The following is a 17,225-nucleotide window of genomic DNA, read 5'->3' as shown; positions in this document are numbered from 1 at the left end:
GTGATGCTAGAGAATTTCTTTTTTTTTAATTGATGTAATTTTATTTTCAATAAGGCTCTATGACACATTTGAAAACTAATCAAAGTTAAATAAGTACTAAAATATCAATTTCTTTTAATAAAATACCAATTTTTCAAGAAAATAGTTTTCGTCAGGTCAATTAATATCAAAAAAATTTACGCTTATTGTTTTTTTGACCTGACTCTCTATATTGTAACTTGAACCAATCCAAGGTAAGTGCGACAAGTCGAGTTAGTTCTAACATAGCTCCCCATGAACTATGCCTCACACAACATTTTAAAATTTCGATAATTTTTAGTAAAGATTTAGGGTTTTAAAATATTCCTGTAAAGCTCTAAACAGTATTGGATTTGTAATAAATTTTACTTATTTTAACAAATGCAGGCTACTTGAATTCGAAGTTTAAATAGAATTATTTTCCAAATAACAGTTTAAAAGGAAAAAGAACTCGAAATGAGTGTTATCCAGGGTACAACACATGTTGGACTTACAATACCATTTTGTACTCTCAACAGAATATATTTACCATAAAATTTCCACCCTCTTCTGAATTATTACTCTTCACATAAAAAATGAAAACTTAAAAGTAATCCGAAATACTATAGTTTCATCTGCAGTAAAAATAGAGTAAATGAGACACATTTAGATCTCCAAGTCCATTTCAATGAATACAATTCTAAATAAAAATTTATAAAAAATATAATAATAGAATAATTATAATAGGGGCTGGAATAGCCTGGTTATTAAGGTGTTGAGCCCATGTATAAGGGATCGTGAGTTCAATCCACTCCTCCAAAGGCTCTCCGTGTAGAAAATGTAGTAAATGATGAACGTTAAATCTGTCTGGTCGCGAAGTTCTTTATATTCCCATAACAAATTATATCTCTGTGGGTACCAAATTGGAGATTGATTGTGTGATTCTGGTCAAAATTATGATGTGTGGATGAATGAATGGATCTATGAATGGGTCCACCCCATAAATGGACAGTGACGTGTATATGGCTGAAGTCGTATTCTTGGCCACAAATGGCGCCACTGAAAAACAAGAGGCGCACCTTCTGCCTTAAATTCGCTTGATTTCACCAAGCAGGATTGCTTGTATTCGCAAGTGACATTAGAAACAACAACAAAAATTTTTAAAAAAAGACACATGCATATTAAAAAAATAGGAATAGACAAGTATAAAACTTAAAATATAGTAATCGTAACTGTCAAGGTTTAGACAAATTTAAAGTTTAAGAATAAAAAACTGGACCTAATAACTGCTAATATACTTATTACAATAATATTAATGCGTTGTGTGAACCACAGTTTGTCAAATACCGGTTCATTAATACTATTACCTAAAATTTGCTATTCATCTTACCTTATTATTCAGCATATTATTCAACTTAACTATTAACAGACACATTTCCTTTTTGTTCATTTTGTATTTACTTGCATTATTTGGAAACCTGCACATGGTTACATAATTACAAAAAATAAAGAAATAATAAATAAATAAAAAATTTTATCTGAAATGCAAAATTAATATTTGTATCGGATATAATACACACTTTATCTATATTTGAATATGTTTGCAATCATGATATCTTTCCTTGTAGAGAGTAATCAAAAATTAGTTAACTGATCCATAAATTGTTAAAGTGCCCCAAATTTGTGCACGTAAAAATTATGCCAATAATCTAAATTATTAACCTTACCGGTACGCGATAAAACAACCAAATATTTTGCCAGTCTTTCGAGTAAATTGTGTTTAGAAAACAAGGATGTAATTAACTATGAGAGAATATCTTCCAGACTAGCTACGGAAAAAAAGAATTTGTTATCAATTTTTTGAAGACAAACTTGTGCTTCAAATATCTATAGGAAGCAGATTAATAAATGTTTATTTGAATTTCTTTCTTCTTTTCTGAACACTTTCTTATTCACAATTAGTGACGAAATGGCAATTTCTAAATTTAAATTGAAAAAAATTTAGATATATTCATTGATTTAATACAAGTTTGTAACTTGCTGTTAGATAATTTAGACCAGGGATGGGCAAACTTTTTGGGTCGTGGGCCAAAAATCTAGAAAAAAAAGTTTGGTGGGCCGAGTAAAAACTTCTGAAATAAAATAAAGTCAATTCATCATTGAGTGCACGTCACTCTACATNCCAGAACCTTTCTGGTGCAAGGACAGTTCCCTAACTCCTACACAGACCGGTCGGCGTAACTGCTAATATACGTATTACAATAATATTAATGCGTCGTGTGAACCACCGTTAGTCAAATTCCGGTTAACTAATACTATTACCTTAAATTTGTTACTCATCTTACCTTATTATTCAACATATTATTCAACTTAACAATTATCAGACATATTTCCTTTTCATTCATTTTGTATTTACTTGCATTATTTGGAAACCTACTCGTGGTTACATAATTACAAAAAATAAAGATATAATAATAATTTTTTTTTGTTATATGAAATACAAAATTAATATTTGTATCCGATGTAATACGCACTTTATCTATATTTGAATATGCTTACAATCATATCTTTCCTTGTAGAGAGTAATCAAAAATTTGTCAACTGATCCATAAATTGTTAAAGTTCCCCAAATTTGTGTTCGTAAAAATTATGCCTATAATCTAAATTATTAACCTTACCGCCGACTGGCCTGTGTAGGGGGCAGGGAACTGTCCTTGCATCAGAAAGGTTCTGGGTCGAATCCCGGGCAAGGCATGGATGTTTCTTTCTCTCTGTGTTCTATGTCCTTTGTGGGTGAATGTGACACGCCCTATAAACGGGTTGTGGCTGTGAGAATGGCGTGGCAGAAGTCGAATTCCTGGCCATAGATGGCGCCACTGAAAAACAGGAACAATCGCACCCTCACCGCCTAAACAAGCATACGATAAAATATAAAAAAGAATTAACCTTACCGGTACGCGATAAAACAACGAAATATTTTGCCAGCCTTTCAATTAAATTGTGTTGAGAAAACAGAGATGTAATTAACTATAAGAGAATATCTTCCAGACTAGTTATGGAAAAAAAGAATTTGCTATCAATTTTTTGAAGACAAACTTGTGTTTCGAATATCCATAGAAAGCAGATTAATAAATGTTGATTTGGATTTCTTTCTTCTTTTCTGAACATTTTCTTATTCATAATTAGTGACGAAATGGCAATTTCTAAATTTAAATTGAAAAAAATGTAGATATATTCATTGATTTAATACAAGTTTGTAACTTGTTATTAGATAATTTAGACACTAGACTTTTATTTTTGTGATTTATCGTTTTTGTTCAAAAAACAAGGAGGAAATAATATGAATTTTATCCCCTTTTTCATATTTTATTATTTTTTGAAATTCTGAATAATTTTATAATTATGAACTTTGCTATGCTGCATAAATAATAAAAAATATAATTAATTACTTCAAAATACTCGAATTTAATGAGAGTGTAAGTCAACATTTGGGCGGGTACCACAGCATTTATAATTAATGAAATTTACATTTTAGTCAACATAACCTTTGGTGACACAGAAAGTATCCAGTGTTTGGAAAGTGATGTCGGTTTTAAAATGTTATTTTTGTTCTGGCGGCTAACTATGAGAAAAAATTGGAATGAAATGAATTACAGCCAAATATATGTGCCATAAGCAGGTAAAAACAAGACAGTTTCAAAAATAAAAACAATTAAAAATTTCCTCCAACGTAAAAACTAAAGAAGAAACTTTTCAACCACACCCTATTCAGACTTCAAAAGTCTTGAGTGCAAGTAACTGAAACTGTAATCGACGGAGGAAAATTAGCTACTGATATCTTTTCTAGAACATTTCCGCATTCAGAATTCATTGTTCTTTGAAAGGAAAAGTTTCTGAAATTGACTTAAGGCCAAGGTTTTCGGACAACACTCAAGGTCATTTTGAGACTTACAACAAACTAAAAAATAAAGAAAAATATTTTGCTACAAGATCAATTGTAATACACTGCCTAAATTAAAAAATACATTTTACTAATTGTACGAAATGCGTTTATATGTAAATATTAAGAAAATTATAGTTTGTATGCGAATATTAAGGAAATTATAGTTTTTATTAAATACTCTTTAACCTCGACAGTTAAAATTATAAAACTATTTCATTCTTGCAACACGAAAGTGCAAGTGTTGCTTGATTCAAGATGTTTCCTAATTACCTCCCTTGACATATAATTTTAGAATTCTCGCCAAAAATAAAGTAAGAAATATATCTTGCAAGAATGAAATAAGAAATACTAGTGGGCTGCGCCCCCTGCTCGCTAACGCTTGCCAACCCCCGAAAATTGCTACGCAATCTTATATGGTTTGCCTCGCAAACTAAGCTCGCTTCGCTCGCTACTTACTTAGGTACATTGCAACTGCACAAAATTCTAAGAATTCAAAACAATCATTCAAATCCATGTAACAACCTTTTTTTTAAAATTACATCTTTTTAATAAATACTAAGTCATTAAAATAAATTTGAATTCAAATAAATGACATGTAATTCGTTAAACCTTTTAGAAATGTGCTATAGTATAAAATCTTAAAGAGTAACAGCATGACTGAGACTCATTTTTAAATGAATAACTAATAACAATAATAAAACAAATAAATTCGTGATGTAAGTCAGAAATCGTCAAATAAATTCGTAATATATAAATTCATGAAAAAAGCGCTTTCGAAAAAATACTAAAATAGAGATCTATCGACAAAGACTACTCACTTCTGCCTAGCTCGCTTCTGCCTGTATGAGATTGCCGCAGCTGATAGGATGAATTTCGGAAGAGATCACATAGTGAGAATGCTCTCTCTGGTTATTTCAGTTTCCGTGTTTAAAAGCGTTGTGTGTTGAGCCATCTCAGCTAGATTTGGCATGCGACAATTTTAGAGGCAATCAATGGTCGATTTTCTAGTGTTGCCATTCGGGGAGTTGTAATGAGGTTTTTTTTGTCGCCGTGTAAGAGAAATATATATATATTGATTTGTTGAAGTTTTCTTGTAACTAAACAAAATTTATCTTTTGTCACCACAACAATGTTTTGACTTAGAGTGCCTTCGGGGGCTTTAATTCATTAATATGAAAATGTTCATTTATTCTTCGATAACCTCTAAGTTTAAAATCCTCGTTTCATGCACTGTACGAAATTCTTTTTGACGTATTCATCTGTTTAGCGAGAAAAGTCTTCTTTCAATAAGAACATGTAGCGATTCTCTCCCAGAGGAGAATTGGTGCAAATACAACTGCTTCTACTACGGAATGCAATGATTTTGGTATAGCTTGTTCTGTGAATGAACTGAAACTTTTTAATGTGTAAATGCTTAAGAGTCTTCATATCCTACAACAAATTCTTCAGTCTTTTTTTTCCAATGAAAAGAAGTAACTATTATTTTCTACTGTCATTTACCTGCATGAACAGTTTTTCGCAGCTCTTTCACCAAGGAAAATTTACAAATCTCAAATCAAAACCTCTGGGGGTACTGGATTGGAGATTGATCGTTCTCTGATTCAGGTCAAAATTACGATCTGTGGATGAATGAATGGATCTATGAATGGGTCCGCCCTATAAACGGGTGTGACGTATGGTGTGGCAGAAGTCGAATTCTTGGCCACTGAAAACCAAGAAACGCACACTCTGTCTTAAATTTGCTTGGTTTCACCAAGCAGTCTTGCCCGTGTGACAAGTGGCGTTAGAAACAACAACAAATTTACAGATCCACGTTTTAAGTGCCTTACATTTGAGGCAAAGCTATAATTTTAAACTACTTAGGTTTCAAAATGGACAAATAAGCTAAATATTTAGAAGGCAATTAAATTTTTGTTTTTAAAAATTGCCTATTTGGCGAGATTTTTTTTTCTTAGATGAAAATTATCAAAATCAATGATTATAAATTTTTTCAAAATATTTGTGAGCCCAGATAATACAGCGTTGTAATGACTTTTTAATCATAAAAAAATCAAATAAAAATTTTCAAAAATGTAGATTTTACTCGTATTGACGTTGTAAGCTATTTTCAGAACTATCTTTGAATGCGCTGGTTAAAGATAGGCTAAACTGAACCCAGTAGCCAGTACTCACAGAATTCCAAACTCACAGCAATTACAAAATTACCTTATTGTTTGTAAAAAAAAGTGTTATTTCAAGAAACGACAGAGCCTTCGAAAAACAGCCTTAATAGATTAATATAGAATAAAATGTGTGAGAGACTACAATGTTTTGAAAAATGTTGCCAATTGTCTAACGACGAGATTTGAAATTCGTTTCTGCATTTGAGTCACAGCAGTTCTCAAGTTTTTGTATCAGAACTTATGGCACTACTAGATATACACTTTAAAAGTCTTTAAAATGAAAGTTTCAGTATTGTAAGAGCAAATTTTCATAATTCTTATCTGTTAAATAGACTTTATTTCATTACCATCTACAAGTTTGAATAGCACTTAAAATTTCTAGAGAATTTCTTCCTCAAAACTAATCAAAAAAGTCTCTTTTAAGAAAATAGTCTAAATATTGCCCCTTACACTTCAACTTAGAAATCTTAACATAGATTTTATTTTATGTACTCATTCTACAAAAGAAATATTTTATTTCCATTAAAAATATCAAATTTGAACTTTTTTTTCAGAAAAATTTAAGCAAATTTTGTTATTGCTATTAACTGTTTAAAAATTTGTGAATGATTTTAAGAAAGTTTGACAAATAAGTTTACCAATTCTCATGTAATAAAAATTTCATTCAAGAAAGTTAATTGCCACTTTTATCATTAAACTAAACTTTATTTATAACACATTTCTAAAATTTTTTAAAATCATAATATAATCTTGCCATCCAGGTGGCCGAGTGGTTAGCGTGCCTGACTGCGAAACCAATGGCAGCGGGTTCGAATCCCGCTCTAGGCATGGATGTTTCTCTCTCTTCTGTTGTCTTCTGTTGTGTGTGATGAGTGAATGTGGCCCACCCTATGAACGGGTTTGTGGCAGTGTGGCGTGGTCAATGTTACTCGCTTCCGTGACTTTGGTTCACAGGTGCCCACTGGGTAACGCGAAATGAGTAACAACTCTGGCATCTTCCAAGGCGAAACGCCTTCAACTTCAGTGCCTGCCATTCGAAAAAAAAAATAATAATAATATAATCTTCTTATAATATAATATATTCTCAATATAATATAATGTACTAGAATAATGGATTTAAACTAAAGGAAAATCTTGATATATTCAAGCAGGGAATATTTTGAGTAAAATTTGGGGAAGTATAAAACTAATTACACAACTAAATTACTACTAGTATAATGCTTGCATTTAAACTATTCTTATAGAAACTTAAGAGATCAAGTTTTAGCGTATTATTTTATAAATTTTAAATCTATTTGAATATACAGTAATAGCTCAGTGTACGGCATATTACGAAAGGTTTCCAAACATTATGTATGTTCATAACAACCTGAAAATTGTTATCCCTATTGCTTTTTCAATTAGCCACCTGCCCAAAAATTTAAGCGCAAGCCTCCCAATAAAGTGAGCAGGGTTCGATTCCCTGTGATGGCTGGTCGAAACAAATTCCGCACTCGGCTCACACCGACTACAATGCTGAAGCAATGTATCCTCAGTGGTAGACAGATCATGGGTTTGAGCCTCCTTGCTGTCAGGCAAACCGTGTAAGGTTTTCGTGGCTTTCCTCTCCATGTAACACCAATGCGCGTTAACACGAATGCATCGAAAAGTCCTCCGCGAAGTCAAATTTCTCCCAATACTTGGTCCAGGAATTCCCTTGTCTTCTGGATTGGGTTCAAAATTACAAGGCTACGGAGTTGAACATTAATAGCAGTAAACCCAAAATTGGGTCTGTTGTTCAATGACGGTTAAAAAATAGAAATAAAAATTCAAAGATTTGATATTGTTAAGTTTATTTATGAAAAATTTAAGAAAGATCGCAGCAATTAAATTTTTCATATAAACTTTTTTATCTGAAATATCTATTTTTTTCATCCAAAATATCAAATTTTGCAATGTTTGAAATTCTGCGGCATTTAAATTAAAAAAATTATTCCGGTTAGCACTTGATCAAAATTTTACTTTAAAGTTTTATAAAATCATTCATTTTGAAAGTCATCGAATCAGTTTTTATTTCAAAATCTATATTTTTTTACATTTCATCCGAAATTTCAAGTTACAGTTGACAAGAATTGGAAAACCCTAAAACCAATTGTATATTCGTTGCCATACAATATCTATTTTCGGTTAATCATTGACTGTCTGTGTCAACTTGGAAAACATTATTTGTGGTTCCGGTTACCACTTGTCTCGACTATTTACATATCATTTCAACAGAAGCAAATAAAACATCTAATTACAGATAAATCTCATTTAGAGTTCCATAATTTTTATTCGAGTCCTTTCGTTTGATTTGTGACATGCAAATGAGTGATATCGAGAGGGAAAGTGTGAAAATGTGCCCGGGGGCTTCAGACAGACCTCTGGAGATCAGGGTCAGGCTTCGGCCCCGATCAAAATGGAATCGAGAACATAATCGGCTCCACCTTCGGGGAACCACCCTTCTTTTGACAACTAATAAAAATCTATCGGTTACCGTTTTGCGCAGGGGTCACCACGACAAACATCGAGTATAAAAACCCAACGCTGATTTGGAAAAGACATCATTCTATCCTCAACTGCAGGAATAATTCAACAACCATGAAAGTGGTAAGTGATCTTGATTCACAGTTTAGCGTTCACAAAATATTTTGTTATTGTAAAAAATATTAAAAAAAGAACTTAAACTCATACAAATAGTTTAAAATGTCTTAAAAATTATTAGATTTTCTCTTAGTTGTTTGGAAAGTTTTAAATTGTCATTTTCAGTCCAAATTTTCCTTTTGAAAAATTACTTTTATCTGAAATTTGCTTTTAAAAAAATTGTTGATGATTTTTTAAAATCAATTAAATTTTAAAACTAAATTGCAATAAAAATCTTTTAAACAATTTTTTTTCTATTTTATCTTTTTTAGACATCAATTTTTTTCAGAAAAATCTTTTTTTTTAATCTTTTATTTTCAAATATTTTAATCTTTTTAATTGCATTAAAAATATTTTATATTAAGAACTTTCAAAATCATAAATAAATATCTATGAAAATTTAGGCCATATTCAAATTTGATAGTCTAAAATCAGATCACCGAATCTCGATCACAATTCTTATTGGACAAGACGGTTCAAGATATCTTGAGTTATCATCAGCATCAAGTTAATTATAGTCGAGTTAATTTATTTGTGGATGTTAAACTCGTAATACTGAAAGCAATATTTTAAAATTTGCGTAATTTTTATAAATTTGTTACGTTACCTAAAACTATAACATTATATAGGTTGTTAATTATTACTCAAAGCCCAGTTATTAATCTTTAAAAGCTTAAACCAAGAAGCTTTTTTTAACATGCATGTAATTTATAAGGACAAGCATATTTTCAAACGTTTTATATTTATAATTAAACTTAGCCGAATAAAGAATTCAATCTTTCATACTCTCCTCCTCTGAATCTTTTCCTTCCATTATTAAAACTGTGTAAAATGTTTAATTACATAACAATGCTTTAACCATTTCCACTATTATAAAAATCGTTCATTTTCAAAACTGACTCAATACCGGTAGCTTTACTGAAAAGTGTTAATATAGTTCAGAAAAGGGTTGAACTGGAAAAACTGAAATTTTATACTAGTGCACTAACTCAGTTTCATCAAGCAAAATTTAAAAATCGAAATTTGATTTTCAGGTATTAAAAACATTTAAAATAATTACTAAAATTTCCAAACAATGTTAAAGTATTTTATTTTACATTTACATTAAAGTAACGAAATTAAGTTTTTTTTAAATATTTATTGTAAAAGACTAGTATTTAATAAATCCATTTGTAACTAATTCCTCAAAATAATTTATTGAAATTCAAAATGATATACTAATGGTGCATATCACAGCCATGAGTAAATTATTTACTTTTTGAAGAAAGAATTTTTTTTCAACTCTTCAAAAAATTATTAATCAAAACTATGAAACTTTATATTCATTAATCAAAGCTAAAGTGTGCTCATAATTTAGCAAGAAAAATTCCGAGTAGTTAGAATTTTTTAATTTCTTACTTTTGTTAGTAAATTTTAAAATATTATTAATTTTAAAATATTTATAATATTTTTAATTTTGCAACATTAACAATTATATAACTTTTAATATTAGTTTTATTATAGAAATAGATAGCATGTTAACACAAAAAATTTCGAAAAGATTTAGAAAGATTTTGTATTAATATTTTATTACAATTTAATATCTCTACCTTTTCAAATCAAAAAAAAAAATTATTATAAAATTCATTAAAAAAACTGCACTGGTAACTGTATTTATTATTTTATTTTTTACAGTTCGCTATCCTCGCTTTGTTTGTGGCCGTCGCAGTGGCCGAAGACATGATGGCTTCTGAATCTTACCCAGTAGCCTCATACCACCGTGGACCATCACACCACGCCGCTTCATCTGGACACGCTTATGGTGCCCATGGTGCTCAAAGTCACGGATATGGTGCTCATGGAGCTTCTCACTATGGTGATCACGGACGATATGGTGACAGAGCTCATGCTGCTCACGGACACCACAACATTGGAGCATACCGCGCTCACGATGCTCATGGAGCTCAAGCTTCCAATTATGGAAAATACAGAAACACCGGAGCTTATGCTTCAGACAAGGTTGGTAGTTATTTCCAAAACAAAAATTAAGTACATATTAATTAAAACTCAAAATTCTACTAATAATTACACTCATCTATTTAATATTGAAAATTTAATTATTTAAAATGTAAATATTGAAAATTTAATTTGATCATTATCATTCAAATCTTTACAAAAGCGACCATTTTTAAACAAAAATTTCATCCAATTAAATCCTTTTTCCGACAGAAGCTTTCCCTAACAGTACTCCTTATTATTTTCCTAACAGTAGATTAATTTAAAAATATTCGTTCTTCCTTATTTTGAAGTTACATGTTTATTATAATGAAGGTATAACTTAGTTTAAAATGCAGAAAAAAATATTGATAATAAAATGATAAAAAAATTAAATTGCTTATAAGCTAACATATTTTAAAAATTAGAGAAATTATTTTAAAATCTCATTAAAATAGTAATGCATTTTTTTTAAAAGTTTTCCAGTTTTTATATTTAAATATAAAAGTTTTTGTATTGAATTTTTCAGACTACCGACTGATATGTTAACTTATAAAAACTTGAGGAGCTAATTATTTCATTAAAAAATTAAATCTAAATCAGATCATAATTAATTTTCCGTATACAGTTTTTTTTGTGTTCATTTTTATTTTTATTTTAATTGCTTATTCTAAAATCATACCTATGTGCTCAATATCATAGGGCTACTCTTTCAGCAAACGTACTACTACAGTAGTAGTTCATTACGTACTACTACAAACTCATTGCGTACTACTACAAACATAAATGCAAAAAATTACTAATTACGATGTACGAAGTTTGCACATAAAAACCAATTACCAAATTCTATGCATTATTTCAAACACGACTACGCTGTAAAAAACTTGAAAACAAATAATCTGGCCCTATTTATCGTAAAATTCCTTTTTACCGGAAGTTACAGAACAAAAATTCTGATGTATCAAAATTTTGGAAGTAATAATTACCGTAAAATCACTGAATCACTCTAATTAAGATCAATATTACTGTAAAAACTACAGCATATTATTTTATGGTAAAAATGGATTTTACGGATGAATTACTCTGAGTGCAAGTAATGCCGCAATTTGATTTTACTGTGTAGTACAAATCAGTTTTTGACACTGAAAGATGGTCTTTTTTCAAAGATAAAACAAACTTCTTTAACATGGGAAGTCTTGATATATTTTCAGTATTATTTTATTTAGTGGATTTTAGAAAAACGCATGCATACATCTGATGATATAGAAATACAGACATATTGCGGTAGAAAAGAGTTTCAAAATTGAATAAATTAGCTCCTTTCCGTCGTACAGGTGTTAAAATAAAAATTAAAAAACAACAAGCTGTTTACTGTTTATTAAATGTTATTTCTGATTGTAAATATTGTGCACTTTAGGGAACTGGATACGAAAAGGCTTACGCTTACGACAAGAAAGCTGGTCACCACGCCATCACCGCTGACCACGGAGCCCAAGCTGCCCACTATGCCAACAAGGACCGATCTGCCCACCATAACCAAGGAGCTTACGCTCGTGCTGGACACGACAGACATGGAGCTCACAGCAGATATGGAGGCAATGCCTATGGTGTCAACTCACACGCTAACTCAGCTTATGGACGATATGGTCAAGCTCACGCTCAAATGGTCCATCAAGCCCCAGCTGTCCACAGCTACCACCATGCTCCAGCTGCCCAAAGTTACCATCACGCCCCAGCACCTGTATCTCATGGATACTCCCGATATTAGAATAATGGTAAGTTGTTTGTATTTTTTTAATATTTATTTTAGTTTTGCATTCAGTTTCCTTAATTATTTTTAATACATTTATAATTTTTAATTATTTTAATTTTTTATTTAATTATTTTAAGTTTAATTTAATTATTTTTTCATTTATTTATTTAATTTACTGAAAATATCGTACTTTAGCATTACCCCTAAACTATTGATGAATATTTTACAAGATTGGGTGTTTTTATTACTAATTACTACAAGTCTTGCAAGAAGAAGAAAAAAGAAAATCCATTTTTATTATATAAATTAAGTCTTATTAATTTCTGAAAACTTGAAAAAAAAAGTTTATTTTATAACTTTATTTCTTAAATACAATATTTATAGATGAGACAATTCGTGTAGGCCACTTCTGCTAACACCAAAATTTTGCCTAACTTGCAGTGTTGCCATGGTGTATAATTTTCTCTATAAAATATTATACTAAAGTAATAATAAATGCAAATAGTTTCAAATCGAATTTAAAACGAAATTGCTCTCTCAAGACATGATCAAAAACAGAAGAAAAGGTAACAAAGTGAAAACTTCGTACTCTTAAAATTTGTTTTCCTTAAGTTCAATACTATCTTCTTTCTTTGAAATTAAGTTTGACATTAAAATTGAATGTTATAACAATAATAACGATCTTTCTCTTTTTCAGAATTAATTTAGGCCCTTATTCCAATCCCTTACAGTAGACCCTCTTGATTGACGCACAAAAAAGAAAAAAACAAACTCCTCGTCGATGTCGATAATGATGACACCTTCTGTAGAAGTTATTTATTGAATGCATAATGTGTATTGTCTGCTAATAAATTTATTTATTGAAATATATGTTTCATATTCTTTGTACTTTCTTATTATGTTAACAAAAATATAGTTAACAATTATGTTAGACACTTCTTTTGAAGTATAAAATTATAAATAAGATTTACAATACCATGATNTTCTCGATAAAATATTATACTAACTTAATAATGATCGCAAAATAAAATTTAAAACAAAACTACTCTCTCGAGACATGATCAAAAACAGAAGAAAAGGTAACAAAGTGAAAATTTTAAAAGTAAAAACTTTTGAAATTTGTTTTTCTTAAATTCAAAACTCTTTTTTTTTCGTTGAAATTAAGTTTGACATTAAAATTGAATGTCATAACAATAATGATGATCTTTCTCTTTTTCAGAATTAATTTAGGCCCTTATTCCAATCCCTTACAGTAGACCCTCTTGATTGACGCACAAAAAAGAAAAAAACAAACTCCTCGTCGATGTCGATAATGATGACACCTTCTGTAGAAGTTATTTATTGAATGCATAATGTGTATTGTCTGCTAATAAATTTATTTATTGAAATATATGTTTCATATTCTTTATACTTTCTTATTATGTTAACAAAAATATAGTTAACAATTATGTTAGACACTTTTTTTGAAGTATAAAATTATAAATAGGATTTACAATACCTTGGTAATATTAATCTTTCGACTTTAATTCTTCAATGTTTTGAAACTTTTACTCTTATAAACTTGCTTGTCAATTTCGAAATATAATGTTAGAAATTTAGGATTCCATTGAGCTATAACGCTCAAATTCGTTGCAGCCTTATTTAGGGGATAGATAAAACCCTATTATAATGTAATTAGAGATCTCTTTAACTTGAATCCATGAAAATGTGGTTTAATTTGAATGGAAGTGCAGTACAGTTCATTCAACCAATGAACAATATCCAATTTTTACGTAGTTTTTTGTGACCAAACGATGCAGTGTTAGAATAACAAAGCTCGCCTGAATCTACGTTGCTTTACAAAAGCCAAATTAGTGTTTGACGAAACACACATATACATCAGACAAAGTATTTAATTTTATACTATTCAAATCTCTTTTTTTTCTATGTTTCTATATCCCTTTCTACTGTCCCGCTTTCCTCTCTCTTTCACTCTTTCCTCTCTCTTTCACTCTTTCTACTCTCTTTCACTCTTTCTTCTCTCTTTCACTCACTATCTCTTTCTCACACTATCTCTTTCTCTCACTATCTCTTTCTCTCACTATCTCTTTCTTTCACTCTTTCTACTCTCTTTCACTCTTTCTTCTCTCTTTCACTCACTATCTCTTTCTCACACTATCTCTTTCTCTCACTATCTCTTTCTCTCACTATCTCTTTCTCTCACTCCCTCTTTCTCTCACTCCCTCTTTCTCTCACTCTCTCCTTCTCTCACTCTCTCCTTCTCTCACTCTCTCCTCTCACTCTCACTCTCTCCTTCTCTCACTCTCTCTTTCTCTCTTTCTCTCCTTCTCTCACTCTCTCCTTCTCTCACTCTCTCTTTCACTCTTCCATCTCTCTTTCTCTCACTCCCTTTCATTCTTTCTCTCACTCTCTCTTTCACTCTTTCCTCTCCCTTTCTCGCACTCTCTCTTTCTCTCACTCTATCCTTTCCCTTTCTCTCACTCTCTCTCTTTCCAAATGTTGTTGCAACTGCAACTCAAGCACGAGTTTCTAAGATAAAAATCATGAGAGATATAAATAAGTTTTCTTACAACAAGTGAGAAATGAGCACTATTTAAAGCAAAAAATTAGAAAAAATTTGCAAAGAAGCTTTAAAAAGTTCAATAACTTTTAAAATAATTAGAGTTTATGAAAAAAAATATTGATGACAAATTCAAAAAAAAAGAACTTGACCCTTCAGTATGTCAAATTTCAATTCTGTAGCTGCATTTTTCTGGGTGGCAGAGTGGTGCCTTTTATTATTTTTTACTTCAATCAAGTCACTCATTGTTAAAAGTTTTATTCCGTCGAATCTTCCAATAATTTTTCTAATTCATTCATAATTTTTCGTTTTTAAGAGGAGAGAGTTCTGTGCATTGAAACAGTACTATAAAGAAATATATATTGAAATGTACTATAAAATGTAAATGTTAATATATATTGAAATATACTAAAAAGTTCAACAGATTACTCAAAAAAATGGTGGCACTTACAATATTTTAATGTAGAGTGAAATGTATCACTAATACAAATATTACGAAATTTCTCACTGATTTTCTCATTTTTCGGTGATTTCCTTGTTATGAATATTTTTTTATTTCTGAATGCAAAGCAAATATACAAAGAAATTGCTATACAAAAAACTAGTAAAAATACAATAAAAAAAGGACAAAACAAAATTGACCAAAGTCATTGCCTTAGAAGATCTTCGGCCTGCCAATAAAATGTAGTTTCAGAGTAGCCTTTAGGAACGCACACTGATAAAAATATGAACGGTTCATCAAATAATTAGTGCAAATGTAGATTCAACCAATTTAACAATAAGAAACTTGGAGCGAAGTTCTACCAACGTCGTGGTGCTGTAAGAAGTATTACTTTTGTAGTTAAACGTTGAACTAAACCCAATGTTTTTATTTATGCTCATTTTTCAGTAATGCGTTTAACCAGGTTAAAGACTTGCGTGTTAACAAAATTTTAGGTGAAATATCTAACGAAACTTATTGTTTTTTTTTTAGACCAATTTTACGGTGCAAGGTTTAACCACGTTTTAAGACATTATGTAAGCAAGTTTGAAGGAAATATTGGTCTGAAAGAAAACTTAGGATTTAGTTCAACGTTTAACTATAATAGTGCCTTTGAGAGCACCATAACAACAGCAAAATTTTGCTAAAATTTTCTTATATTGATTAGAAGATAAATTGGTATTTATTTAGTTAAACGTTAAACTATGGTTTTAAATGTATATATCCTTTTTCTTTTATACATATTCCTACAGTTTAACCTTGGAAAACATTTGTAAGTGTTTAATTTGACGAATTTATCGATCATTTATAAATTAAGTACATTATTAAAAACATTTTTTATGATTAGAAAGTCGGTATCGAATTTTACAGACTTTGTTTGCCTGACAAGTATTGGAATTTTTAAATCTGAAGTTGTTTTTGTATGCTAAAATATTAAAAAGAGGAAGGAGTGATTTGCTTGCAATTTTCGAATTAATATTTCTTTTTAGCTCAACTAAAATAGTTTTGTTACTTATGATGATCCAAATTAGCTTTTAGAAATAAATAATTGCCTAATTAATTCGAATAAAGATTTTGAAGCTTTTGAATCATGACATTCACTCTTCCCCTTTCTTTATTACTAATACATAATCAATTCTACTTGAAATACTAACTGCAATACTCATTATGTGATACGTATAATTGTCTGGATCAATTGTTCATTTTAATGTAGACTTAACTAAAATATTGCAAATATACATGCACTTAGTAAGAAGAAAGAAAAAGACAGTAAGGTTATATTTTAATCCACATTGTGCTAAATAATTAATCAAAGAAAAACATATTTTTCTTGTATCTGTTTCTTTTAGAAGAATTTTAATACGTAAATTATAGTAGTTCATCCCTGCTTATACAGCTCTGTAATTTTTCATTCGTAACCAAACAACCTCGAAAGTAAATTCAATTACTATCTGCAATAGCTAAATATTTGAAGCACACTTTTTCCACTTTACAATATAAAAAAAGGTTTTGTATCAAGATGGATTTTGCAATAACATCAAGCACATTCAAACTGAAGAAAAAAGAAGATATTTTTAGCTAATAGTATTGCTCAGTATTTTATTGCAAGACATCATGTACAGCGACAAACCATTTACAGCAAAATCAAAAACCCAATTACAATTATCCTGTAAATCTGATATTATAATAAAAAT

General features: G+C 30.0%; 1 protein-coding gene across 1 annotated transcript; it reads left to right on the top strand.

Moving 5' to 3' along the window:
• The first annotated feature begins 8,498 nt into the window (after nucleotides 1-8,498).
• LOC107437876 (uncharacterized) lies at nucleotides 8,499-13,356 on the top strand. The gene is made up of 4 exons (XM_043041551.2): nucleotides 8,499-8,730; nucleotides 10,438-10,761; nucleotides 12,155-12,512; nucleotides 13,188-13,356. The coding sequence occupies exons 1-3, from the start codon at nucleotides 8,722-8,724 to the stop codon at nucleotides 12,503-12,505; spliced, it is 684 nt and encodes a 227-aa protein (XP_042897485.1). The 5' UTR covers nucleotides 8,499-8,721; the 3' UTR covers nucleotides 12,506-12,512; nucleotides 13,188-13,356.
• The last annotated feature ends 3,869 nt before the right edge of the window (nucleotides 13,357-17,225 follow it).

This window comes from Parasteatoda tepidariorum, chromosome 4 (genome assembly GCF_043381705.1).
Source record: "Parasteatoda tepidariorum isolate YZ-2023 chromosome 4, CAS_Ptep_4.0, whole genome shotgun sequence".
NCBI lineage: Eukaryota > Metazoa > Arthropoda > Arachnida > Araneae > Theridiidae > Parasteatoda > Parasteatoda tepidariorum.
The sequence above is the reverse complement of the archived record's forward strand: the minus strand, read 5'-3'. Positions and strand labels throughout refer to the sequence as shown.